General features: G+C 44.5%; 2 protein-coding genes across 2 annotated transcripts; both read left to right on the plus strand.

Annotated features, from left to right (window-relative positions):
- The first annotated feature begins 483 nt into the window (after window positions 1-483).
- On the plus strand, window positions 484-14,254 carry LOC109782465 (uncharacterized). Its single transcript, XM_020341084.3, has 28 exons — window positions 484-914; window positions 2,713-2,858; window positions 2,938-3,036; window positions 3,134-3,184; window positions 6,190-6,306; window positions 6,382-6,438; window positions 6,517-6,636; window positions 8,732-8,794; window positions 8,880-8,958; window positions 9,519-9,628; window positions 9,719-9,772; window positions 9,845-9,912; window positions 9,994-10,096; window positions 10,297-10,499; window positions 10,613-10,709; window positions 11,018-11,089; window positions 11,198-11,274; window positions 11,378-11,494; window positions 11,570-11,654; window positions 11,729-11,896; window positions 12,339-12,449; window positions 12,554-12,640; window positions 12,716-12,843; window positions 12,952-13,034; window positions 13,145-13,250; window positions 13,367-13,513; window positions 13,597-13,717; window positions 13,803-14,254. Exons 1-28 carry the CDS (start codon window positions 737-739, stop codon window positions 13,914-13,916), a joined length of 2,961 nt encoding a protein of 986 aa, XP_020196673.1. The 5' UTR covers window positions 484-736; the 3' UTR covers window positions 13,917-14,254.
- A 4,002-nt stretch (window positions 14,255-18,256) lies between these two features.
- Window positions 18,257-18,870, plus strand: LOC109782464 (cysteine proteinase inhibitor 10). The gene has a single exon (XM_020341083.3). The coding sequence runs from the start codon at window positions 18,296-18,298 to the stop codon at window positions 18,728-18,730; it is 435 nt and encodes a 144-aa protein (XP_020196672.1). The 5' UTR covers window positions 18,257-18,295; the 3' UTR covers window positions 18,731-18,870.
- Window positions 18,871-20,429: the final 1,559 nt, after the last annotated feature.

The raw sequence follows: 20,429 nt of genomic DNA on the forward strand, positions 1-20,429 counted from the left end.
CTGCAGCCCGTGGGGGACGCGGGAACGGTCGAAGAAGTTGAGGACAGGAGTCGCCGCCGGCGCGGACCGCCCGCCGGTGAAGGAGCGCCGCTTACTTGCTCGTCGGCAGGAAAGCTCGAGGGGGGGGGGGAAGGGTGGCGGGATTTTGGGCGGTGAGAGGAGGGGGCTAAATAGGGGCGACCGAATCGGCGGGAGGTGAGCCGAAATCCTCCCGCTGATTTTTCGGAGACGCGCGTGAGCTCACGCCATCTCCGTGGTCGCACGAGCTCAACACCGCGTTCCCCTCCCTTGCTTCGGCCGAGCTTGGCTCTCTAGAAACTACCGATTCAAGTGTAGCAGTTGGCTCAGACTAGAAGATGCTTTAAACTTCGTGCGATGTAGGGTGAATAGTGTATTCAGGCAACCAAACGTATCGGATTCTTTCCGCATGGACCTCCCAAGTTCCTTTCTTCCACAGTGTTACCAAAATTGCACTACCAAACACGTCCACACCAAAGACACATGGCGCGCACCCACTTGGCTCACTCCATTTGCCGCGACGGAAAACGGTGTAACAGAGCAAATAAAAATCTCCACCTCTTCCCGGAAATCTCTCCCAAGAATTCCCCAATCCCCGCAAGTGGAGAGGCGCCGTCGTCCATCACAGCACTCCCCCCTCCGCCCCAAAACCTCTCGCGCCCGCGCGAGATTTCGGGCCCGCGTTGGTCTAGGCCACCGGATCTAGGGTTTCCGCGCGATGCTCTCGCTGCGTAGCGACGCGCGCCACCTGGCGGCGCCGGTGGTGCGCGGCGGGGACGACGTATGGCTCGGGGTCAGCGGCGGCGCGGGGCCGGCTCCCGAGGGGCCAGCGCCAGCGGCGGCTTTCCTGCTTCCCCCTGTGTCCTTGGACGCGAGGGCCAAGCAGCTCGTCGGGGGTGAGCACCTCTGCTGATCCTCGATTTCGCTACTCGTTGATCTCTTTTTTAGGTTGTGATCACCGATTTGCCAGGGGTTCCCTTTTCCTCCTTCTGCTAGGTCGTGAAGGATCGTAACTCAGTTTAGCTTGTGGAAAACTGTGCTCCGGGGTGTGTTGTTTGTGTTTGTTTTGAGTTTACGGGGCTTGAAGTTAAGTGGAAAATCGGGAGAACTGCTTTATTTTTATTACCCAGAATGGTCTGCGTGGCTGGTGTTGTTGTTCGGATTTCCAGGAACATGTGAGCTAGTAACTCAATAACCTTACTAGGAATTCTAGTCTTGTACTACTGGTTTCCTCGGGCTCTTTGAGGATTTAACAAAGCAGGTCCACGGAATCATTTTTGGGCATATCAAGTTCATAAAATAGATACAAGTGGACTACTCAATTTCCTTCTCAGGTAGGCCTCTAGATTTAACCTGAATGTTCTGTCAAATCAGATCGTATACAGCGGAACTAATTGTATTAGAACCAAGTGCACTTTGATCTGTGGTAGGAGTAATTGAATTTCAATCTTCTATTGAATACAATCTAAGTATCTAAAACTTTGTATTCAGTTCAAGTCTAAATGTTTCAATCATTTTGCCAGGAGTAGAAAAATAATTCATCCATTGCAAAAGAGTACTCTTTCAGCGCTTATGGCCGGTACAGTCGATGTCGATGCAGCAGGAACATGTGCACGTAATTTGTTTGGCCTGCGTTGCTTGTACATGTTGGCTGTGGGCTTGTGGGTTGAGACGAGAGCTAGATTAGTTGAGGGCACCAGGAGTACACTGGTTGAGTGGTGATGTGCAGTCTAGGCTATTATGAAGTTCTGTGCTCACTTGCTTCAGCCGATCGGAGTCACCCCTTTATAATTAGAACATTTCCATGTCTTGGGCAGAAAGTATTCACTCATAGGAACCCAGTGGCTATATTGTGTATCTGCCCCTAATTGTCTGGTATTAAACGCATACATTTCACATAACTATGTGCGTACTAGTCCAAATGGAGCTCAAGCCGGCTAACTTACTGCAAATATTTGAGCTTTTGATAATATACTGGTTAGATTCATGGATGGATTATTACCCAAACCATTGTCTTTTGCGTTACCATGTTGTCTGTTAGTATTGGTACGTGAATCAGCATCACATCTCCTAATGTGGTAGTTTACCTGACACTTAGGGTACTTTTGTGAATAACCTGGTCAGATTTGAACAGTTTTGTTTGTCTACACCCTTGGTATCTTGACAGATTTAGTCATACTGGTAATAATTTGGAATTTGCGACGCTCCTATGTGTTCAAATCCTTCAGGGCCAGGAAATGAACAAGATTGTTTTGGAATGCCTTTTGGGGTTGGCTGTGGTATATACTACATTCAGTCACAGCGAATTTGCTGTGTTTTCCTAACAATTTTTTTACTCCTCACCTCTACCACTTGTAGGATTGTTAGCGGGTTGTCGGAAAGTGTATGCATAATTTTGAACGGTGTTTTGAAGGCAAAGGTGGTCTCCACATGATTTTTGTTGTTTGTGCAAGACTTACAATTTTAAGTCATGTGAAAAGCTGAATTCTTGGCCTCTGCACACCTCATGGTGGATGCGATCTGATGCACCTTATTAGAACTATGGAGTTATTGGAGTGTACCTGTTGCATCGTGTGGGATTAACTGGTGTAGATATTCAAATGGATACTCATGTTGGAATTGATCTTTTGTACCTTCTAAATTTTACTTTTTGTTCATATTCTAATTGCCATCCTGCTTCTTCAAATGATTTAGTTAATGAAGAGGACCACCTGATTCTTGCACATCAGAGCTACAAATCAGGAAAATATAGTCAGGCACTGGAGCATGGAAATGCTGTTTACGAGAAGAATCCACGTCGAACTGATAATCTACTTCTCCTTGGGGCTATTTATTTCCAGGTTATTGCTATTGTGATGCTTGGGCATGTTCTTTCTTACTTTCTTCCAAATCCATCACTGAAAGTTTGGTTTCCTCTAGCTTCGTGATTATGATCTTTGCATCGCAAAGAATGAAGAGGCTCTTGCCATTGACCCTCAATTTGCAGAGTGCTATGGCAACATGGCAAATGCCTGGAAGGTTCGTTGAGCAATTAAGAAAAATCTTTTCAGATATGGACATGCTTTTTGAGGGTCCCAGAAGTTAATGGTGCAATGCGTTTTATTTTGTCATGTAGGAGAAGGGCGACATCGATCTTGCAATTCGTTTCTATTTAACTGCTATTCAGGTGTGTTTGTGCTATATTTTCTCGACTTTAACGTCTTTTATGATTCTTTCCAGTCTTTTTGGCCTAAAAGGAACTAGCTTAATATTTGAATGTGACCAGTGCCCCTGTTATATTGTTGTATTGGCCTTAACCACTGCGGATCACCAAATGTGTCTTGATGGTTCAAGTAGCCAAGTGACCTCCTAGACTGCAGATTTTAGTTAGCGAAATGAATTTTAGGTGGATCACCTCAAGTCACACTCTCGTTTCTGTGAAAGTGTTAATTTGTCTTTGGTTAGGGATTACTACTATGAATACGGCATAAGCATTGTTGCTGGAATTGTGCATGGATTAACATGGAGGAAGAAAGAATAAGATTATATCTGTAAACTGTACGATTTGGTTAGTATTTAGCTGTAGAGACTAGAGACCATTCGATTTGAAGTCAGCGGAATCTGTGTTTTACCTTACTATTATGCCCCTGAGAGGCAATGCATAGTGAATAATATCCTTTTGATTAAAGTTATATTTTTACTCGATCTCATGTGCCAACGCATTCGTGATTTGTTTCCACTTCTTCTGCACATATTTCCGTTATGCAATGCGTTTTTTATGTTGGCTCGTCAAGCCTATCACACAACTCTCCTTTACCCACGCTCAGGACTGGCTATGTTTTAACAAAAACATTGGCTTTGTTGTTGTTGTGGTATATTTGTTCCATGGACCTAAATGTCCATCAGGGCCATAATTGTTTTTCTTATGCTAAATGTCCATGTCTATCATGTTGAGTGCATGCTATCTTTACATGGTTCATCATATATTCTTTCGGATCTGAGTTCTCTTTATGGGGGTGTGTTGTGTGCACCAAGGGGTTTAGGGTGTACTAGAGGCCCAATGAGCACTCTAATGGCCATGGAAAAATTCTGAGGAAATTTGTCAATATTGATGCTACATGCATCTACCTCGCCACACAATTTCAAATCTAAATCCGATCTACACATTGAGAAACTAGATAATACCCCGCGCGTTACGGCGGGATGGTAGTGTCACAAAGAACGTAAAAGAAAGGTGCGCGTAAAGAAGAATAAGTAGATAGAAAATAAAGGAAAAAATGGTTTGTAGTGGCATGAGTTTTTTTTACCTTTGTTAATGAAGCAAGTGAAAACTGGAGAACATGGCTTGCATCTAATTCTGAAATCGCCTTACTCGGGACTATCAGATTTGTGGCCAAATTTGTACATGATCTTAATATTTTATTGGATGATCAAAAGTACTTTGCTGATGGCAATGGAAAGAGGCCAATACAACCTGATGTGCTAATAGAAAAATATTAGCAAACAACAATCTATCTAAATAAATAAAAGAGGAAATGTTTGTAGTGGCATGAGTTTTTTTTTACCTCAAGCAAGAGAAACCGAAGAAGGTAGCTTCCGTATAACCCTGAAATCAGCTTACTCAGTACAATCAGTTTTGATGCTAAATTTGTACATGATCTAAGTATTTTATTGCGTGATCGAAGTACTTTGTTGGTCACAATGGAAAGAGGACAATGCAACCTGATGTGCTAATAGAAAATTATTACCAAATAACAATTTATCTGCATAAATATGTTAATCAGAAAAGGGATTAAAAAATGACCTGGAGGGCGTCAGAATCAGAATATATTGAAATATACTACTCCCTCAGAATAATATAAGAGCATTTTTGTTATGGGACGGAGGGAGTACTACAATACAAACCGCTTGTGTACACAACTTCAATGAAGTCCCAGCTTTATATTTCTGACTTTCTCGAAAAGGTGACTTCCTCAACCTACATAGGCTACATAATCTAATTAAGCATCCTTGATTGCAACCAAAACGGTGACAATTTGTGCTGGAAACATACAAAGGAATCACCGGATTTAAGCGCCAGACCTGTAGGCATTTTCTTCCCCATAAAACAACTTGATGTGCTGCAGCAGAATCAGCAGACATGGTGCGGAGTAGGTGGAGTGCGCAGACGGTGGACAATCGGGAGTCATGGCGGTCGTCCTGTGCCGTGATTACTGCTCATGTAGAGGATCAAAATAAGACAGATGAGTGAAGAAAACAACATGAGACCGGGGAACAAAAAAAAAGATGAGAGAGAGAGAGAGAGAGGCGTGAGATTCCAGGTAGCAGATGTAGCTAGCTTGTGTACGCATTTGTGTAGGGCGCAACTGCGGCAGACTTGGAGCGACCTGCTGGGGGAAGAGGGGTACAGCGAGATGGGGCGCAAGGGTGGGGAGACACGGAAGAATCAGATGGGCGAGGAGGGGTACAACAAGGAGGGGTGCAGCAAGGGCTGGCGGACTGGGAAGGATCAGATCGGGGAGGATGGGTACAGCGAGATGGGCCGCAAGGAGGGGGGGGGGGGGGTGAGCACCATTGACGTGTCGGACGGCGAGCCCTAAAGGTGTAAGAGGGTGATCCTGACCGAAGACAATGAGGTGGTTGCTCGGTAAGGAAGGGGAAACGATGGGTTCCAAGAATATGGTGCCCCTCGGTTAGAAATCATTGCAATTATGGCTGGAATAAATGGGACACTATTTTTTTTGGAACACCCGATCTAAGTAACTGAAGATGATGTGGCATCAGGAATAAATGGGTAGGAGGAAACACATTACGTGCCTGCATTGCTGAGGTGGAGTAGTTGCATGCTAAGATAAATAGGTTAGCGGGGATGGATCTCTTAGGTATATAGTATTCGATCTACACATTGAGAAACAACCAATGCATGGATCGAATTTTGATTTGAAATTGTGTGGCAAGATTAATGATGTTGTGACAATATTGCCAATTTTTCTCAGATTTTTCATGACCATTAGTGGTGCTGATTGGCCCTCTAGCACACTAGTATGCCTCATGTGGCAAGTGCATGCTTTACACCCTTGTTCTTTTCCCTTTCAGTTCTTCTTTTTAACTTATGAAAGTTTCTAACATAATTAATTAATTGCAAGATTGTAAGATGAAATGGTCTGACCTCCAACTTTTTTTCTCTTGTAGCTACGCCCAAATTTTTGTGATGCATGGTCAAACCTTGCAAGTGCATATACACGCAAAGGTAGACTGAATGAAGCAGCACAATGCTGTAAACAAGCGCTTCTCCTGAACCCACGTTTGGTATGTGTATTCACACGTTTCCAGTAATTCTGCTTGTTCATTCTGTGAGTTGACATTTGTTATTCCATAATTTAGGTTGATGCACATAGTAATCTGGGGAATCTAATGAAAGCCCAGGGTCTTGTGCAAGAGGTAAGCAAGTTGTGTTGGCTTCGATAACAAGTGGTACCGTTGAATGATCCTTATTACGTCATCTGATTGCATCTTCAGGCATATGCTTGCTACCTTGAAGCAATACGAATAGATCCACACTTTGCAATTGCATGGTCGAATCTTGCCGGCCTGTTTATGGAGGTTGGGGACCTCAATAAGGCTATGCAGTATTACAAGGTAAATGCCACAATGGTGCAAGCTTTTGGTGGAATTGAGAAATATCTGCTGTGTATTAAAAAGCTTCAACCTGAATTCTATATACTAAAGTTCAATGTATGTGAACCGAATAGATGTATATTGGTACCTTGTGAATAAAGCTGAGTGGATTGAAGTGTTCTATGAGTTACTATGCTACAACTAGTTCATTATTACTATAAACAGGAAACTGTTATGTAGAGCATTACTTATTTAATCCAGGAGTGGGGAAGAGGAGTATATCATCTACTGACGTTGCTCTATGTGTGATTGTACACAAGAGGTTGTCGTTGATACGTTATTGAGTGGCGACATAATGGGCTGAACCTACTTTTTAAAATTGTGGAAAGAAATATGTAGGTTGGTACTGACATTTGGTACTGTGAGTAGCAATACAAATGGGCTTCTCTCTTGTTAGTTCCGGTTGAATGGCTTGCCGTTCTTTTACAGCAAAGCTAATATTTAGCTTTCATGAAGTTCCCGATGTTGAAGTGTACATGTGGATTGCCTAGCCCTTTCCATCAGTTTGGACTTTTGGTTGCATTGGCTAGTGCATGAAGCATAACATTGTATCAGACTATCAGGGTCTAAGGTCTTGAGTTCAAGTCCTGGCTTTCGCGGTTTATCCAAAAATTGCTGCTTCCCCCCTCTGTGTCCACGTATAGGCTCTTGAGCCATACCTCTTAGTCTATTCACGTGTTGACTTCCCGCATCACACGTGTGAGGGTGTGTTGAAGTGTATATGTGGATTGTCTAGCCCTTTCCATCAGTTTGGACTTTTTGTTGCGTTGGCTAGTGCATGAAGCCTAACACCCAAGTGCCACTGAGATGTTTAGTGCCTTGCTAAAAAAGAGAACTTCTCTGAGAAGGCGAAATGAAAGAGCTAATGCTTACTATACTTTTCTTGTTCTTGACTTATTTTGGGGTGTGATTATCGTTATGACTGTAAAAATCTTAAATCCTTTTACGTGCTTCCTTGATATTCTCTGTAAAGTTCTTTGAGATGCCATTTACGGAGCACTGTTGTGGCATACTGGTGATGATCATTTTCAGAAAACAATGCGAATATGTTATGTTATATATATATACAAATAAAAAATAGGTATATATTGCTTCGAAGAAACATGGTCCCATTGATTCCAGTTAAAATTCCAATCTGTGCTAGAATCCTAAAACCCATGCTGGTGAACTTTAGGTTTGCTCATGACTCTGGACGTTCTGTAGATGGTTCACATTAAATTTGTGTATTAGGTTCATTGCCTAAACTATGCTTTGATGCTGCATATAGTTTATCATTTGTAATATTACATTGAGTTATCTTATCAATAAACGCATTGAGGTATAAATTAGCATTTCAAGTAGTGCGGTGGAAGTTGAAAATGCCCAAAATGTTATATTTGTGTATATATTGGTTGAAATAATTACTTTATGTTATGTTTATCGAGGCTATTTTGATGGCATTTCAGCCCCTAGTATGTGTCAAGGAACTTGTATACTAATTTTGTGATGTATCCATGTCACACTTATATGCTATTCAATCATGTTTTACAGTATTTTCATGCAATCAACTCCTGGTATGGTCACAAAATTAAAATCAGCATCTCCCTCTTTTGTACTAGCCCTTTAAATTTTGACGTGGAGTTCAAAATGTATTAGAAAAGAAAATGTATTAGAAAATAAAAATGACATTTTTAATGAATGTTCGCATTTGTCTATATGTTTTTTCTTTTCATTTTGATCACTTCTCGGATTATCTCATTCTTGTTACTCTTTATCGTATAGTGAATTTGAACTTGAAACTGTACATAGGTGGAGTAAATTGGCAATTAAGTACATGTGATTTTTTGGGAGAAGTATTTCCGTGTTCATAAATGCCTAACCAAAGACGATAAAATAATCGTGGCAAAGGGTGATCACATAGCAATTGTTTTATATGTGTACTGTAGCTCCATATAGTGCTTGCTTGTTATATTCTCACAGATAGATGGTTGATTTGCTTTATACCCTCCTGACTGGCTTGCTGATGGCCATGATTTGAGTGGTACCAATGCTCTTTTTTCGTCTTGAAATATTGCAGGAAGCTGTTAAGCTTAAGCCATCTTTTGCTGATGCACATCTTAATCAAGGGAATGTTTACAAGGTAAGTCTTATGAACTATGTCAGTAGCTTATGGCCTTGGGCGTTGTGAATGATTGGTTATGGAGCAAATGTTTCGGTGTGTCCAGGCTATGGGAATGCTCCAGGAGGCAGTTTCTTGTTATCAGCGTGCTTTGCAGGCACGCCCCGACTACGCCATGGCTTACGGTATGCACAATTGCTTTATTTTGTGTGTGAGGATGTATGGTAGGTTTGGTTTGTGTCCAACAACTACAATGCTCATTGTTGGCAAGCCATTTTCTTGGTCATAGACTGAACGAATGTTAGTCTTAGAATTATATTTGCAAGAATTCTTGTCATCATTCATCACTTGGCATGGAGAAATCAAAAGAGGAATCCTGTGAACAATTGTTAGTGTGCCAATACAATACCGATGATTATAGCAAACATCCAAAAGCAGCTAGAATAGGGCCAGGCAAACTAAATATTGACAACTACCAAACAATTGTATTCCATTGGCTTTGGCTAAAAGTTGGCATGGTACCTGTTGGATATTGACTAAACCTACCATTACTCCTTAGTATTTTGCAATTTTGTGGAGTGTAAATACTAATTCAGTGACATTTGCCCTCTCGAGTCCATTTATTTAGATGTTCATCATGGATGAGATATGTACAAGCTCACAAGAGAGTGGTCATTTCTTTACCTTCAAAGTAGACCCTTAGTATACCTCGTAATGCAAAGGACGGGGGGACATTTTCATGCAGGTAATCTTGCCACTATCTACTATGAGCAACGCCAGCTTGATATGGCAATTCATTGTTACAATCAGGCTATACTATGTGATTCTCGGTTTGTGGAAGCATACAATAACATGGTAAGTTCTGGAAGTGCTCATTGTTCATTACTGACTGGACAATAGTTTTGTTGGTTACTTCACTTGGCTAACATTTTCTATCTTTCATAGGGCAATGCACTTAAAGATGCTGGGAGAGTAGAAGAGGCAATTAATTGCTTCCAAGTATGTTCCACTTCATTACTGTAAATTTCCATATTTTATTCCACTTCTAATGTATTCACTTTTTTGGTGCAGTCGTGCCTTGTATTACAGGCAAACCATCCACAGGCTCTTACTAACCTAGGAAACATCTATATGGAGTGGTAAGATTCTCCTACCTATTTAATGTTTGATACCTTACCACATTGAGGTCCTTCTACTTATAAACTTTTCCTTTTTTGCAGGAACATGATAAGTACTGCTGCTTCATTCTACAAAGCAGCAATTGCCGTTACATCTGGGTTGTCTTCGCCACTCAACAATTTAGCAGTCATATACAAGCAACAGGTACTAGCTTGAAAGATTTCGTTTTGTATATACTCCCTCCGTCCCAAATTACTTGTCGCAGAATGGATGTATCTAGACGTATGACGGAGGGAGTAATATTTTAGAGAATTGTGCTTATTGCTTTTGCTGTCTGAGACTTTCTCTGAGATTTCGTTTTGTTTATCCTTTTTCGTGATATTGTTCATCTTTGTGTGCATCAGGGAAGCTACGCTGATGCTATTGCATGTTACACCGAAGTTCTTCGTATAGATCCTACTGCAGCTGATGCACTTGTTAATAGAGGAAATACATTTAAGGAGTTTGGAAGAGTGGCCGAGGCAATTCAGGATTACATACAGGCTGTGACAATCAGGCCAAATATGGCGGAAGCCCACGCGAACTTAGCCTCAGCTTATAAAGATAGGTACTACTTAGTAATTAAGATAATATTGCGGTTTGGTGATACATCCAGTTATTATAGCGATCTTATGTTTCTAGTTGAATTTTAATTTATGAAATGTGATCTTTCCCCTGTAGTGGACATCAAGAAGCAGCTATAGCTAGCTATAAACAAGCTCTTTGTCTGCGTCCTGATTTTCCAGAAGTAACGTGCAACCTTCTTCATACTCTACAGGTTCAATCCAGTTTACATGATTGTGTAATTTTTTCAATCAAAACACTGAAGCATACTATTACCTGTACAACTTGAGACGTTCTCCACGTGTAACCCTGTAGACCACGAGAGCTAATTTATATCTGTACTACTTGCTGTATAATTCTTTTCATGTAAAAAATTATTGATTTTTTGTATGTTAGCTTGGATATTTAATGTTTGATGTCCCCAGAAAGCAAGCTAATGCTAAGTTCTAGTTGCATACAAATGCAGCTATGCCCAGCAAAGCAGTAATTTAAAAAATGCCACCCTTGTTTGTTTCACTGCAGAGTGTTTGTGACTGGGAAAACAGAGATACTATGTTCCGTGAAGTTGAAGAGATAATCAGACGGCAGATAAAGGTGCCCCTTTGTGATAAATTTTATTTCCTAAAGTCTGGTAGAGATAGGTAACGCTGAATAATGAAATTGTCAAGAGTCATGACGAAGCTTTGGTTATTGTCTCAATAGATGTCACTTCTGCCAAGCGTGCAGCCATTTCATGCTATTGCTTATCCTATTGATCCTTTGCTCGCCTTGGAAATTAGGTATATATATATATATATCCTCTTGGCTCTTACTGCACTATTATTTGCATCATCAGTGATATTTTCTGCTTCATTATTTACACTAATATTTTTTCCTTGGCAGCCGCAAATATGCGATCCAGTGTTCATTAATTGCTTCTCGCTTTGGTTTGCCACCATTTGTCCACCCACCCCCTTTACCAGTGAAGGCAGAGGGTAAACATGCCCGACTCAGGGTTGGGTACGTCTAAATGCGCCGCGATCAATATTGTTGGGCTCCAGCAACAACTGAGTAATTGGCATTTGAATTTTGCAGATATGTTAGTAGTGATTTTGGTAATCACCCGCTTTCCCATCTCATGGGTTCAGTATTTGGTATGCATGACCGTGACAATGTTGAGGTAATTCACCTTTTCTTTTTCTCTTTACACCTTGTTGATTTATTGTATCAACAACATATCAAATGTGATGGCAGGTTTTTTGCTATGCGTTGAGTCAAAATGATGGCACTGAATGGAGACAGCGTATCCAGGCTGAGGCAGAGCATTTCATTGATGTGTCTGCCATGACATCTGATGTGATAGCCAAAATGATAAATGAAGACAAAATACAAGTTTTAATCAATCTTAATGGCTACACAAAGGTAATACTTTCACGTCTTTCCATAACCCCTTATCTGTCTCCTTGTATTAACTTCTGTCCAGGACAACCTCATGCTATTACTCTGGTTTTCTCTTCATGTTTTGCATTTGCTTTTATTCACATTGAGCAGGCATATGCTATTCTCAAAGTTGCTAGGTGGATCACTAAATATTTTGTACTCCCTCCGTTCCTAAATATTTGTCTTTTTAGAGATTTCAAATAGTCACCGCATACGGATGTATATAGACATATTTTAGAGTGTAGATTCACTCATTTTGTTCCGTATGTAGTCACCATTTGAAACCTCTAGAAAGACAAATATTTAGGAACGGAGGGAGTACTATACTGTACAATGAAGTGTTCTTTAAAAAAAAATAAAAAATGCAATTCAGCATCTCTCTGAAAAATGTTATCAGTCTGCCTCATGCTTTCAAGTTAAACAGGGTGCGAGGAATGAAATTTTCGCGATGCAACCAGCACCTATTCAAGTTTCGTACATGGGGTTCCCAGGGACGACAGGTGCTTCTTACATAGACTACTTGGTCACAGATGAGGTCTGAGTTTTTTAAACAACGTTCTGTGATTTTTGATTCGCAATATTTTCTTAGCTTTATGTTCAATTAATTGAAGTTTTCTTGTTGTTTAACAATATTTGCAGTTTGTTTCTCCAACTCGCTATGCACATATATACTCTGAAAAGCTTGTTCATCTCCCACATTGCTATTTCGTCAATGACTACAAGCAGGTTCATTTCATTTTGCTCTATGTTCTTTCTGCTCTCATTCTTTCATGGTGTTTCTAACTATGGGCACTATACCAGAAAAATTGTGATGTCTTAGGTCCGGTATGTCCGCATGAAAGATCAGATTATGGGTTACCCAAGGATAAATTCATCTTTGCATGCTTTAATCAGCTCTACAAGATGGACCCAGAAATATTTGATACATGGTAACGTTCTATTACCTGTACTTCTCTGCAGTTTGTCATAAACATACATAGATACATTACGTAATTTTTGTAGAGATGATGGTAATGTTTGTGCACTATCTTTTGAAGGTGTAATATTGTCAAGCGTGTTCCAAACAGTGTATTATGGCTCCTAAGGTTTCCAGCCACTGGTGAAATGAGAGTAAAAGCACGTAAGCAGATTGAATATTTCTCTGTTGCCTGAACTTTTCATCTCGAAAGAAGAATGACATGAGGCAACAGAATTTAACATATACAATACTGGAATGCTATTTCTATGCAGATGCTGCTGCAAGGGGAGTGAGCCCTGATCAGATCATTTTCACAGATGTTGCGATGAAACATGAGCATATCCGAAGAAGTGAATTAGCAGACCTCTTCCTTGACACGTATGCACTTAACCAGCTTTTTCACTTGTTCTGTGTGATAGGCATATTGGTTCATACTTCATACTGATACTTGGCCTATATTTTTGGTCTGTCTTTGTGAACTTCCCACATCACAGGCCCCTTTGCAATGCACACACAACTGGTACCGACATTCTTTGGGCTGGCTTGCCAATGATAACACTTCCTCTAGAGAAAATGGCAACCAGAGTAGCTGGCTCCCTTTGTTTAGCGACTGGGCTTGGGGATGAGATGATTGTTAGCAGGTAAGTATTGATTAGAAGCTGGTTTATTTGTAAGCTGCGTGGGACGGCATGGTGCATGCACATTTACCCTTTTCTGATTGTAGCACGAAGGAGTACGAAGACCGAGCAGTTGAATTGGCGACAAACCCGGCAAAACTCCAAGCACTGACCAATAAGCTTAAAGAAGTTCGTTTAACCTGTCCTTTATTTGACACTGCTCGATGGGTAAGATTTCTGTGTGATACTCCCTGGCATGTCATTTCTAGGCAGTAAGTAGATTCTGATGAGCTCTGCTTGCCAACCATTTCAGGTTCGGAACCTTGATAGGGCGTACTTCAAGATGTGGAACATTTATTGCTCTGGGCGTCATCCGGAGCCGTTTAAGGTAAAAGAAGACGACAGTGAGTTCCCATATGACAGATGAGGAGCATGAAATCCCGGCTGTGTAGATAAAAAGCAGAGTTGTAGCGTAGTACAATCATGTAACTCGTTTGGCTGCGCCCTGTCCTGTACCATATAGTAGACCTTTGCGTGTGGAGTCCCGACTTATGTACCCAAGAGAGAAGAATGTAGGAGGTTTAGTCCTGTGATGAGATCGGATTAGCCTATTTATGTGTGCCAACAGAAGATTATAGTTTTGTTGGTTCCTGATTGTTGTGCCATTCAACCCCAGCTCTGTGCTGCTATCATAATGTTGAAACTTAGCCGCAAAGATACAATATCCAATATTTATTTGAAATATAATATGGCATCTGTTCGCCACGATGGCTGTGGCTCTGATGCGGTCCAGTTGGTAACCCCAGTTACCAAAAAGCCCATCCATTGGTATGTGGGAGGTGGGAACGGGTTGTATTTTTGTAGGCGTAACATGGCATTGGGGCTGTCAAGCTATGGGCAATCTTTGGCTGGCTCGAGAGTTGCCGCTCCTGAAGTTGAACTCGGAAGGGTCTGCTGCTGTTAGGGTCCCCGTTCCCAAGCGATGCTTTCTTCGCTTTGTTCCCATCTGGAAAAGTACATCACAGTCGAACTAAAAGGAAGGGTCCCCGTTCACCTTCCACAAACGAAGAGTGCATGCATTTGGGTTGGGTCGCCCGTGACTGACACACATCCTTAGAAACGGGTCGGACACATGCGGATGGGGATGCCACATGGGGGTGGATGCCTACATTTGCTCTTGGATTTAGCGTTCAGCCGAGATCACTGGCTGGCGGTGGTGCAGACTGTTTGGCCTTGTTCTCTTAGAGGGGTGCCTTGCAAGTAACCCCTAACTTTAGATAGTCCCCGGCACCACCCACAGTTGCGTGCTACTAAATTTCAGGGACCAGTGTACACTGCACAATCGCTACTGATAGAGGGATCACATGCATTTGGTTGTGCCATTTTTATTTCGAAAAGCTTCAAGCCGCATGCACCCCAGCCACCCCCTACGTCCGGGTGGACGGCCTGGTCATTGATCGGTTAACAAAAACAAATAAAGGTGAACCAACCTGTACTTGGATGGTTAGAGGGACTGTCGTATCCTCAGCCCATCAGGGTTCAAATCCTGATGTTAGCATTTATTCCTGGATTTATTTCAGGATTTCCGGCGACGCGCATTCACTGGGAGGGGACGTTCCCGTCGACGACGAGGCGACTAAGGCGACTATGTAAATCTCAAGATGATATGCCGTCTCAGTCTTTCAGAGATGCTCATAGGGGCAGGGTGTGCGTGTGTGCGTTCATATGGGTGAGTGTATGCATGTGTATATGAGCGTTTGTGTCTGTACCGATGTTAAAAAAAACAAAGACGGACTCCTCGTATCGGTCCCATACGCCCTGACTGACCGACACTCCTCATACAAATCTGGAAAAGATATGGGGAGGCCCGGATGTGCCCAGGCACGTCTGCCATGTCGATTCTGGGCCACATCGGCCCACCACGACCCCACATATATTCATCCCTAACCGCATCCCGTATCAAACCCTAGCCACTCCACTCCACCCACTCCGTCCCCAAGCCGCCTTTCGGCGATCTCCAGCCTTCCCTGACATGGCGGCAACGGATTTGGGCCAGATCTCTCCCGATATGTAGACTAGGACAGCCCACCACGACCCCACATATATTCTTTTTTTGCGAGAAAAATGCCGTTCTATTCATCTTTAATCATGGCAGTACAACGAATACCATAAATAATAGAAATTACATTCCGATCTGTAGACCACCTAGCGACGATTACCAGCACTGAAGCGAGCCGAAGGCGCGTCGCCGTCATCGGCCCTCCATCGCCGGAGTCGGGCACAACTTGTTGTAGTAGACAGTCGGGAAGTCGTCATGCTAGGCCCCGTAGTACCAGCGCACGAGAACAACAACCGCCGTAGATGAAGAATAACGTAGATCAGAAAGATCCAATCCGAAGACACGCGAACGTAGACGAACAACGACGAGATTCGAGCAAATCCACCAAAGATAGATCCGCCGGAGACACACCTCCACATGCCCACCAACGATGCTAGACGCACCGCCGGAACGGGGGCTAGTCGGGGAGACCTTTATTCCATCTTTAGGGAGCCGCCGCCGTCTCGTCTTCCTGAGCAGGACATAAACCCTAGCAAAACTGAAAGAAACGACTAAAACGAAGCCCTCCTGCCGGCCCTTGCAGAGATCCACCGCGCCCCATGGCCCTAGGGCCACCGGAGAGGGGGCGGACCTGCGGAGGCGGCGGCGGGAGGCAGAAACCCTAGCTTTTTTGTGGAGGAGGAGGAGGCGGCGGCTATGAAATGATGCACTTGACCCCACATATATTCATCCCTAACCGCACCCCGAACCAAACCTAGCCACTCCACTCCACCCCATTCCGTCCCCAAGCTCCCTTTCGGCCTCCCCGACATGGCGGGCAGCAGATTCGAGTCAGATCTCTCCCGATACGTGGACTAGGACCTCGTCCCATGCGATCCCGGGGAGGAGATGGTCGTCGACATGGCTGTCTACCGCTCCCGGGAGGAGTCCGCCCGACAACAGTCGGACTCGATTCGGCGGGAATCCATTGTGTCTGCACAAATGGTGCTTGGATCCGCCGGGCGTGGTGATGGGGAGGCGCTTGCCCGCTGCCTCGTCTGAGGCAGTGCGGTCCATCTAGTGCCCCAACGCCGTGGCGGCCGCACAATCCCTTCGACATCATGTCAATCCCACGTGCTCCGAGTCGGAGGTAAACGCCGGCATGAACATCCGCTAACATGGAGCGGCGTGCCCGCTGTGCGAGGCAAAGGGCGCGGAAGGCCGGAGCAGCCCTTGCGGAGGAGGCCGCGAAGGCGAAGTCGCACACTGCTCCAGAGTCGGCACATGTGACCGGCACCCCCTGGCGACACAACAACGTTGTTGTGGAGGTGTCAGGCTCTGACCACGAGGGGTCTATCGTGGACCTCACATCGACTGGCGACATCCACGCCACAGACTCTGACGAGGAAGAGTAGGGCCTGAGAGACATCGGTACCTCGAATCCTGTGAGTCTGTCCGTGTCCCATGTCCTACTCTTCCTCGCCGGCGATCACACCTTCATCCGGGGCGGGTGGCTCAACCGGCCACTAGACATGGAGGCGAACAAGCGTCAACGAAGATTTATACTAGGTTTTATGTTGCATGTAATTGTATGGATCTAAGGATTTGCAAGAGGTATCCAGTTATGAAGGAGGACACTTGAGGTGTGACCGGTCACTATCCATGAACGTGCCCGGGAGCGTCCACAGACATTTGAGGGGTTTAAAGGGCCGAATTAGCTATATGCGATGGTAGATGCTCTTAGCCCCTTCAATTAAAGCCACGTCGCCCCACTCAACACCCTTTTTCTGCTGCATGAAGCAAAGTGCTACACGTCGCCCGCGTGATGATATGAAAAGATTGACCGTCTAGCAGATCGTTGGATGGATCCCATAATAATAGTCCATGCGAGTGCCAGTCCATGTAACAAAGTTAGTGTTGCGCTCATCCTACTGTAACAAGAGTCTTGCTACAAAACACCCTGAATTGTTTTTTCACCCCGTTATAAACCATTGCAACAACACAAATATTTCCAAAACATAGCTCCAGTTGCAAAATCAATGCAACAACATGCATGTTTCAGAAAACCATAGCCCTCATTTGCGGCCATGTTTCAAAACTAGGCTATGGTTTAGGCTGCCGTGGGTCGTCCAATCAACGACGATCGTACGGTAGTGGAGGCAGTCGACACCCGCGAAGAGATCAGCCAGGTGAACACAAGCGTCTCCGTTTTCTTTTATCACCTGAACATCTCCCAAATAATTTTACATGAACAAAGTTTTCACGCCCTTGTTGTAGAAACTATACTCCGCAATAACATGGTCTTTTTTCGAAGAACAATAGCATGTATGTGTAAGGACCCAAATATTCATCCAGCGTAAGATTTTTAGACATAGAAAATCAAATATTTTTCAGGGTAAATTATTAGCCGAGGATAACAAGTTTAGTTGGCGAGCATGATAGATCCGACTCAGCTCATTTTTCTTCTAGAAAATTGCCGTGCTCGTCAACTAAATTTATCATCCTCACGCCAATATAAATTACCATGAAAAACATTTGATTTGTTTGCGCATAAAACAATTAACATCAGATATTTAGCAGTTCCATTTGTAATCGTTGACAACCTCTTGCCTACTTTCACCCGCAAAAAAAAAAAAACCTCTTGCCTACTTAATGGTACTAACCGTTATATCACACACGAAATTAACGGCTTAAAATGTGGACGCGTCTTAAAATTTATCTATATAATATGGACGTACTGTCCCTCCCCAACACACAGAACTACAAAAATGGCTACCTCCACCACGGCCGCCATCTCCTGTCTCCTCCTCCTCGCCACGCTCACCATTGCCGCTGCTGAAATAAGGCACCCGCAGGCTCCGGCGGTAGCCGGAGGCGCCGTGGGCGGCCGGACGGAGATCAGGGACGTGGGCAAGAACAAGCTGGTGCAGTCCCTGGGCCGGTTCGCGGTGTCCGAACACAACCGCCGCCTCAGCCACGGCGGCGGACCAGTCAACAACGGCGACCCCGTCAAGGTCCAGCTCGTGTTCACCGCCGTGGCGGCGGCGCAAAAGCAGGTCGCCTCCGGGGTGGTATACTACCTGAAGGTTATCGCCCGGGACCGCGCCGGCGGCGGCGGGGACAGGCCGTTCGACGCCGTGGTGGTCGTCAAGGCGTGGATCAAGTCCAAGGAGCTCGTGTCTCTCATGCCTTCTCCCAAGTAATCGACAGGCTGGCTGTCACGTGTACGTATGTGCGCTCCGTGCTGGTTTTGTGCTGTTGTTGTTACTCGCTGTATTTTTCTCCGTCACCTGAGTACGTACTAGTGCAACTACAAAATAAAGAGCGTGGTTCATGTTGGAAATATTAGCACTTTTCCAATTAAACTTATCCACGAGTAAACAGTAAGCATGGCATAAAAGATACGCATTTTGTAGCGATACCTAAGCATACTAGCACGTACACAACCATTTATGAGCAGCACATATACGGCTAGCATAAGTACGAGTAAACGAGGGATGAACATATCATACCCTCCGGTTGGCCAGGCTAACGCGGCGGCGGCGGCAGCAGCCTCGGCGTCGTCCGTGGCCTTCTTCTTAGCGGCGGCGTCGTCGGCCATGGTGTTGATGCAGGGGAAGTAGTGGAAGCAGAGGCGGACAGAGTTGGGGACGGATCGGGAGCAGTCGCGTCGAGACGCTTCCAAAAAACCTTATTACCGTTCTCCCGGGCAGGATCTCGAACGACAGGGTTCCGGAGGCACCTGCTCTCCCGACCAACCGTGCACGCGGTCGTCGGGATGGGATCGCCGGAGGCAGCACAAAGTGAGGAACAGTAGATGACGGCTAGGTCACGCGAGAGGGAGCGAGTGAACCGAACTAGGTCACTCTACTGGGCAGAGCCTTCTTATATAGGCCGTCGGGCAGGAAGTCGTGGGCCTGGCGGAGGCCCACGACCGAGTCGACCCACTCCCGGCAAGGGATTCGTCGTTCCCGGGAAGGTCGCACACCCGCGAACGGAGTCGACAAATCCCGGCAACGCAAGTCAGCCCACAGTCCAACGTCTCGGACAGTGGCCCACCTATTAGCGACTCGTAATTGATCCATGATTAATTAATTCATTCCTGAGCGGCAAAAATAAGCTTTCGGCTCGTTCCCGCAATCCGCGGCGCGCATCGTGTCGTGACGAGGCGAGGCGTGGCGAGGCGGGCGGCGGCGGAGGAGGCGTACCACTCCTCTTCCCAAGCTCCCAATGGCAAGTGGTAGAGCAGCCCTTATAAAGGGGTCTCAGCTCTCCTCAACTAGCAAGGTGGGACTAAACTTCCCACCACCTGTCATCTCATACATGGGCCTCAAGATTAACCAGGGATTATTGTCTTATATGGGCCTAAGCCTATCCATAATCCAACAATCCCCCACCAGATCTCGAGGCACATAAGTTTGTCAACTGATCCAAACAATGTTTGATATATCAGAAATTTCAGTGGAGACTGTTAAGTTGAACTTCCACCTAGAGCAACAGGATTAGACTTCTTCACAACTGAACAATGGACTATGCCTTGAATTGTCAGTTTGGCGTGCAAAAGTTTCGCCTATTGTCAGCTGATACATGGCTGCCGAAGGCTAAACCCCACGGGTGGAGTTTATTAGTCATACTCCGTACCTTCTCATGAGCTTACTAGAGATTACCCAATGTCATAGACAGTGACCAACAGTCGGGCTCACATAGATGTGTTCCTCCAAAGAATGCTCTGTAGGTTAGCATCTTGCTTACACAAGCTTTGGAACACATTAAGACAAAAGTCAGCCTGCCTTACAGAATTGAGAATATTGTGCATCTCCAACGGAGTGGGTTAATTAAGGATACTCTCCTCAGTTGACCGCTGGATTGTTTTCCCAGGTCCTAATTCACGGGATCTCCAAT

The sequence above is a fragment of the Aegilops tauschii genome, chromosome 2 (assembly GCF_002575655.3).
Source record: "Aegilops tauschii subsp. strangulata cultivar AL8/78 chromosome 2, Aet v6.0, whole genome shotgun sequence".
Taxonomy (NCBI): Eukaryota; Viridiplantae; Streptophyta; class Magnoliopsida; order Poales; family Poaceae; genus Aegilops; species Aegilops tauschii.

Excerpts from the sequence above, each read along its gene's own strand:
- LOC109782465 (XM_020341084.3), top strand. The coding sequence starts at position 737 with ATGCTCTCGCTGCGTAGCGACGCGCGCCACCTGGCGGCGCCGGTGGTG. Across the intron at positions 11,275-11,377 it reads TTGCTCGCCTTGGAAATTAG|CCGCAAATATGCGATCCAGT; the intron begins GTATATATATAT and ends TTTCCTTGGCAG. Across the intron at positions 13,035-13,144 it reads TGAAATGAGAGTAAAAGCAC|ATGCTGCTGCAAGGGGAGTG; the intron begins GTAAGCAGATTG and ends ATTTCTATGCAG.
- LOC109782464 (XM_020341083.3), top strand. The coding sequence starts at position 18,296 with ATGGCTACCTCCACCACGGCCGCCATCTCCTGTCTCCTCCTCCTCGCC.